Consider the following 7,369-nt stretch of genomic DNA (forward strand, 5'->3'; position numbering starts at 1 on the left):
ATTTATAATTCAATGTGTCTTTTTTCCAAACACCAAGTAAAGCTCTTACATATAGGGTAGGCTGATTTTACTTGAAAATAATCTTTTCTATGATCAGACTCCATTATCCAAGTAATTATACTTTAAAATATAAAATAAAAAATTAAATTTTGACAATCAAAAGTTGTTAAAAATTATAAATATCTTATTTTCTGTTTAATTCCCAATATGCAAAAGGACTAAAATAGTATTTTGTAAATTCCAAGGATTAATAAAAACAATTTTAAATTTTAAGGACAAAAGAAAATGATTTAAATTTAAAAGTTTTAACGCTAAATTTTATAAATAGGACTCGGCAAACTACCACAATTGCATGCATGTTTTGTGGATATAAATTCAGGAAATCTCAATCAAGTTAATTGGAGAAGAAAAAAGTAAGCATTTATTATGCTGCAGCAAGTTATCAAGCAATTAGAAAGCTTTGTTCATGCTTGAAAAAGAGCAACTCAATACTCCTCATCTTTGAGAAGTTACTTACATAATCCATTCCCTACAGTTACGAGCAAAAGACCTATCTTTCTTTCTTCTCAGCAAAAGGGTTAAAGAGGGTCAGACCCAGAAGCAGCAGGTGAAGCTAAATTGCACCAAAAACTAACTTTCTATTTGTTAGCAAAACAGAAAATTAGCTAGTTGATCGTTTCAGTAGGACTGGTGAGGCCATATGAAGAACCCAGGAACTGCTGGTGGTGGAAGGGTATTGAGTGCAATCGCATCGGTCACTGCTGCAGCAGCAGCAGAATCTGATGAGCTAGTTCCACCGTTGGTAGGATTGAAATGGTGGTGGAAGAAGTTGTGGGGGTAACATGTGATTGCAGAATCATAGGGTATAGAAGAAACTGGCTGAATGGCTGAGAAATTGATGCTGCTACTTGCGTTTGTGTTCTGAGGTGGTTGAATAATGGTGCTGATAAGAGCTTTGTTCTCCGTTTCTGGGGAAACTTTCAAGCGCTTTGCTACGCCACCAACTGGAAGCGAGTTGTTCAATATAGTGTCGACGTCATATCGACTCATCTCGAAATTGGTTACGGCGCTCGAACCTCTGAACTTTATGGCTGCAATGTCATAAGCCTCTGCTGCCTCCTCTTCAGTTGCTGAAACAATGCAAGAACCAAAATTTCTTCAAGTTCAAATAATAATAAAACAAACATTATAGAAAATGTAAGTAAGAAGACTTGTTTCAACTTTCAAGTCAGTTCACGCACTCATGCCAGCAAAGCAATGTTCTAGATTGTTAACATTGCACTCGTCTAGCTACCGTGAAGATTTTGAGGACTTATTTTTTAACTTATATAAGCTTACTACTAGGTCAGAGGCTCACATTATGATGTCAACTGTGAAATGTCACATTTAACCATAATCCATTAGTTAAAGGCTTAAATAACTTATAGGTGCCTGATATAATTGTTGGGATAGTACCATTTAACTAATACCAGTGATCCAGAATAAAACTTTTAATATATTATGGGCTTAGAACAAGAAAAACATTTATCAAAGACTTAACAAAAATTGGATATATATTAAGGATCTCTAACATATTTAAGCCTTAATTAAATCCAACAATCATACTGTATAAAGCAAGATAACAATGGCAGATGCTAAAAACTTACAAAATGTTCCCAAGTATAGATCCTTGTTTCCCGCAACTCGGCCAATTCTCGCTTGCCATCTACCCTGTTGGTGATGCCTGAAGGATCAAAAAGTATAAACCATATGAGAAACAGGGATCATAAATTACACAGTAGCACATCAATGATGATAAATTATTATTTTAAAGTACAAACCTTGTAACACCTCTGTAAGCAGAAGCTCCCCTTGAAAAACCACTACTTTTCCTGCAAGAACAAATACAACTTTAGTTCCAGCATTGAAATATGGTGCTAAATATGTATAACTGGGTACCATAGGCAAATTAACCTTCGCAGTGATGCAATAAATTCTTGCCTTCCTGCATGTTCCATCTCCTCCAATTCCTTTGTATAATTGGAAATCTGAGACATTAGAAGATAAAAAAAAAAAATATGCTAAGCAATAAGGTCCAATAACAGTCCATTCAAAATCATCAATTCCTTTTTCTACATTTCTAGTGTCATGAATATAACAACAACAAAGACTTATCCCACTAGTGAATCAATTACATGGATTACAGGATATCATTCAACACTGTTAAAATCTATAAATCTATAAAATTATATATTTGAAACATATAAACACAACCACTTGAAAGAACATTTCAACTTAAGACCCTTGGATTCCACCCCAGTAACAAATTGTTTGATGAAAGGACCACTCCAACTAAAGCCCACACTAAATCTTTAGTTGATGTCCATACTAGATCCTAGTCATTGTTGACGTGCTCAACTTTGTTCAAACTCTACATTTATTTGGGGGCCCTTAGCCTCTACTTTTTGCGTACTAGGTGAAGCATATGACACTGTAACCAAGTATAAAAAAAAGCATAATTCACGTACTTCAAGTATGAACTAAAATCATTCTTCCCTCAGCAGAATCTCCCACACTCTCTATCCCCATTTCAATGCATTGATCAACTCAGCTATATATGTAAGATTTCATGCACATTGCACGTCCAACTAATGAATATTAAAAAAGTGACTATTACAGGAAAGTTAGTCGTGGCTGTTGGTCCCCAGTACTTTAGAGCTGCTAAATCATAAGCCCTCGCAGCCTTATCTTCCTTGTCATATCCACCTGATAATAAATTAATAATCACCACAATTTAATTTCAAACAGTATCAAGTTTAAAAATAAGTTGGGAAACGACCAAAAATAAAATTAAGTAGCAACATTTCTTACCCAAGTACACTGTAGGAACATTCATAATACCGGTGACAGCCATGAAGTGCACAATGCCACATTCCATGCAAAGAAAAAGCCAAGAAAAATCAAATTTCACCATATGGGGTGGTCAAAATTTTCTGGTAAAAACTACTTTTCTAAGCTGAAAATGCATACGACCAAAGGAAAAGTGATCAAATGCATGCAATGGCGCATGCACAGAAGTTGCTTTAATTGTTTTTACCCACTTTTTGCTCTCCTCTTTTATTCCCATTCTACCAAAAGATAATATACACAAGATGCCATCAATCTTCCCGTCTTTTCTAATAGTAGACAAACACTGAAGGACCCATCACGGTTTAATTGTACCAGAAAAGTTGTAATAGTCAATTTGATTGTGAATTTTCAAAATTTTGACTTCGCAAAGGCTTAATAATCTCACTAGAGCCAACTAAAAACAGGTCAAAATGAAATGCCAAATTGTCTATTAATTCTCATTAGGTAGACAAAATGTCTATTTCTTCCCTTTTCTTACAAAAGTGATTATTATTATTATTAGGATTAATGATATTATTATGATAAGAATTAGAATTATAAATGTAATTTGTGACAGCAAAAACATCCAAACAAGGATCTGATAAATCCCGTGAGTTTGTTTCAGAATCAGACGCTAGAGGACATTATTATTTGCGGGGCCAGAGACACACTGTGAAAAACCCCACATTCATGTAATTGTGCAAATTTCAATATATAGAGTGAGAAATGATGTTGTAGTCAAACCCAGCTTTCCTGGCGAATGGAAAGCAAAAGCAAAAGTTAAAGCCAAACTCAGCATTAATGTATACCCTACGATGGAAATAGTTCAGATTTCAGATTTCGGAGGGAGATAGAGGGAGAATACATAGTAGTACGGAACACAAAGTTAATGTTCTTTGTAATTTAAAGTTAAAAAACTATTCTCGCAATTTTAATGTAAAAAAATATCTAGCTTAAATTAATTTAAACACATAGCATTTTAATAGTTCAAAATTCCTAAACTTAAATGTAATTTTGATTTTTTTATTTTATTTAATCTATAATTTGATCTCTTTATTTTATAATTGAAACATTTGATTTTTCTATTTTTTAAAAATCACAATTATGATTTCTTTATTTCAAAATATAAATATTTGGTTATTATATTTTTAAAAATCCACAATTTTTGTTTAATCTTTAATTTTTCTTATTTTTTACTTTGTAATCAACTAATTCTTTTAATAGTATCTTAAATAAATATATTAAATTATGAATTTAATATTATCAAAAGAAAAGAAATAAAACATAAAAAATTAAAAATTTGATCAAAATTATAAAGAAAAATAAAATTAAATGTTTTTATAATAAAATGAAAGGATTAAAATTTTCTGGATTTTTTACGATAAAAAGTCAAATGTGCATATTAAACAAAATAAGTAAACAAAATAAGGAAATTAAAATGTCATTTAAGTCAAATAAATGACTTCACTAAATTTAATTTTAAAACATGAGAACAGTAATAAAAAGAGGCACGCCGACATAGATACGGAACAGGAGAGAGATTATTAAACATGAAAAATGGCGGCACATGGGATCAAATCAATTGAAAAAAGTTGCTGACCCCCTCACAGTCACAGTGACAAAACGGCGGCACATCGGATAAAAAAAAATCTCATGCTTTGTTGGAACAGTAAAATTTGAAAAGAAAGAAAATAATTACCATAAAAGAAAGCAAATTTCCAATTTCTTCCGTTTCATTTGAAAAATAGAAAAGAAAGAATATATTAAGGGACATAAACGTCTTTAAAAAATATTAACTTTTTTACTTTTTTTAAAAAATTAAATAACTTAAAAAAAATATTTTGACTCGTCAAAGCGCTCTCTTTCTTTCTTAAATCAGCCAAAGTCTGAAAAAATTGAACATGCAAGAAGTACTAGCACCATTATTAATTAGTACATTTACACATACCATATCCATCCCCCGCCAGACTGAAGAAACCGTGAATCAATTTTAATACTAAGCATTAAATTAAGTGAGCTTTCAAATGCATGCAACCCTCTTTTCAGCATTACCGTCAGTGTCCCTATTTATTTCTTTTTGTATTTTACTCATTTACTCTTACTTATCATTTTCTTATTTTCAAAGTTCAAATTAATTCATCTACTAAAAAAACACGTAGAGAGAAAAGAAAAAAACCTTGACGCCCTTTCCTGGCCTGACCCTCTCGCCTACAGCTGTTATCCCATAGATGCGCTTCATATCTTCCCGTCCATCGGTGCCTGCGGTGAACAAAACCCAAAATAAACAAAAAAATAAATAAATAACAAATATTAAGAAAAAAAGAGTTTTCAATTCAAACTGGCCAAAATTCATGACGACCATGACTTCAATTTCAATAAATGATAAATGACAACCGAACCGCAACCTCAACAATTAGCATTAGCAAGATCAGTTCATTAATTATAAAACAAAACATAATAATAACAACGATCTGAAATTAATAATAACCCGTGCGCTTAAAACATTGATTATGAAATTAAAAAAATAATAATATTGACTATAAAATTCATAAGAAAATCATGAATAAATCAGTTGATGTGGAATCATTTAAATATTATTTAAATTCAATTTATGATGAAAATAATTCTTAATTAAATTTTATTTATTTTTCAAATAAACTTCAAATTAATTATGATTTGTTTGTCTGATCAACGGGATGGTTAAGATAAAAAGTAAAAGTCACGAATGATATAATTTTTCACATTTCATTTAAATTTTTTCTTGTTTTAATTTTATAACTAATAATTTAAGTATATTGATGAGCATTTGTCTAATAATAATAATAATAATAAAAATAAAACAAAAATTGAAGGTTTGATGAGGGTGATTCTACTACCTTGTGACCCCTCTGTAAATTGAAGTTCGCTGGCCAAACGTATGAGCAACCTTCTTCCGAGTATCAAACCCCACGGCAACAACGGCCTTATTATTACTATCATCAGAACCATTCGCAGCAACATCGCATAAAGTCAAAGCTGATCCTTTACAATTAGATTCGCCAGAGTGAGCACCGCCCAACGCAGCGGGTGCAACCCGAGTCACCGTCTTGTTGGAGGTCGAGTCATCCACCTCGGACCCCGAGTTGGTCCCAGACAACGCTTTGAACCCAGGAACAATCATCGCCTTCAGATCTTGCTGGTGATCACCGAAGTAAAAATCTTCCATTTTTGGCACCGCAAGTTGTTGGGTCTCACTCTGTGAATCCATGACGCTCTTAGAATTCGTCCACCCTACAAATAAATAACAAAACCAATTAAAGAAAAAGAAAGAAAGAAAGCATTAAGCATATGGTAGATAATTACAAACACAAACACAGTTACACAAGCTCACTATTTGCTAGAAATTTAAGACTTTGAATTTGGGAGTGAGGAATGAAATTGGAGGATGTGAAATATAAATAGGAGAGTGGTTCCAAAAGGGTGTCCCAGGGATTAAGCAAAAGTTTTTTTTTTTTTGAAGAAGTGGCGTTACCATAAAAATTGCTGTCGTTGAAGCAGTGAGAGTGAGTGGTGGTGTCGTATGGACCGAACTGCTGCATTTCCATGTGAGTCAACGAAAACGTAAGCCAATTCGTGGCACCAGCCATGGTTTGTTTGTGTGTGTCGCTATGTATTCTTCGACCAGATCAGCAAAAAAATAAGTAAGACCAGTTTCGAAATGGGTTTTCGGTGCAAACAAACAAATGACTGAACAGAAAAACCAAGAAACGAACACGAAACTGAAAATCACCACCCTCGAGTATCTGAGCTAGCTAAAGGCGTTACACTGAGAAAGATAGCGCTACTACTGTCCCACCACCATCAGTGTTATTATTATTATTATTATTATTATTATTATTATTATTATTATTATTATTATTATTATTATTATTATTATTATAATTCAAAAAAATAATGAAAGAAAGTGAAGTGAAAAAATAATGAAAGAAAGTGAAGTGTTTTGGTTGGTGACGGGTTGGAATAAACTGGCCAAGAATGCATGCAAGATCAGTACCTGTTGAGGATTGACAATAAAAAAACGGTTTCATTTAAGGTAATACTTGGGAACACATTTTCACTGTTTTTTTCAATTTTTTTTTAAAAAAACTTATTTGAGGATTTAATAAATAATTTTTTTAATAATTTTTAATATTTATTTTGAAATTTTACTTAAAATAATATTTTCTTATTTTTAATATATAATATAATTTTTTTATTTTTAAATAAATTATAATTTTATTTATTTTATTATTTTAACAATTAGTTTTATTAAATATTTATAATTTAACAAATTAATTTTTCACATTTTAAATATTTACTTTTAATTAACTTCTAAATTTTCAATTAATTTTTAAATTAATTTTCGTAGAAGTGAAAGATGAGTTAAGTGGGGAGAGCAAGGTGTTGAGTTGCAAGGGGTGGGTTTAGCGGTTTCAGCTGCCAACCGGCGTACAATGAAAGCGATTCAGGTTTATTTGTCACA

The 7,369-nt window shown here is 31.8% G+C and overlaps 1 protein-coding gene across 3 annotated transcripts; it reads right to left on the minus strand.

Annotated features, from left to right (window-relative positions):
• Positions 1 to 394: 394 nt before the first annotated feature.
• Positions 395 to 6,692, minus strand: LOC114423884 (AP2-like ethylene-responsive transcription factor AIL7). Of its 3 annotated transcripts, none has more exons than XM_028390793.1 (9): positions 6,380 to 6,692; positions 5,745 to 6,138; positions 5,045 to 5,127; positions 2,851 to 2,859; positions 2,657 to 2,745; positions 1,954 to 2,027; positions 1,821 to 1,871; positions 1,647 to 1,723; positions 395 to 1,130 (listed from the first exon to the last, which is right to left on the minus strand). In XM_028390793.1, the coding sequence occupies exons 1-9, from the start codon at positions 6,492 to 6,494 to the stop codon at positions 679 to 681; spliced, it is 1,344 nt and encodes a 447-aa protein (XP_028246594.1). In that variant the 5' UTR covers positions 6,495 to 6,692; the 3' UTR covers positions 395 to 678. The 3 variants fall into 3 exon arrangements, with proteins under 3 accessions (XP_028246594.1, XP_028246595.1, XP_028246596.1); XM_028390794.1 differs by lacking the exon at positions 6,380 to 6,692 and adding an exon at positions 6,239 to 6,368; XM_028390795.1 differs by lacking the exon at positions 6,380 to 6,692 and adding an exon at positions 6,211 to 6,248.
• Between the last annotated feature and the right edge of the window lie 677 nt (positions 6,693 to 7,369).

Source organism: Glycine soja, chromosome 8, assembly GCF_004193775.1.
Source record: "Glycine soja cultivar W05 chromosome 8, ASM419377v2, whole genome shotgun sequence".
NCBI classification, from domain to species: Eukaryota; Viridiplantae; Streptophyta; class Magnoliopsida; order Fabales; family Fabaceae; genus Glycine; species Glycine soja.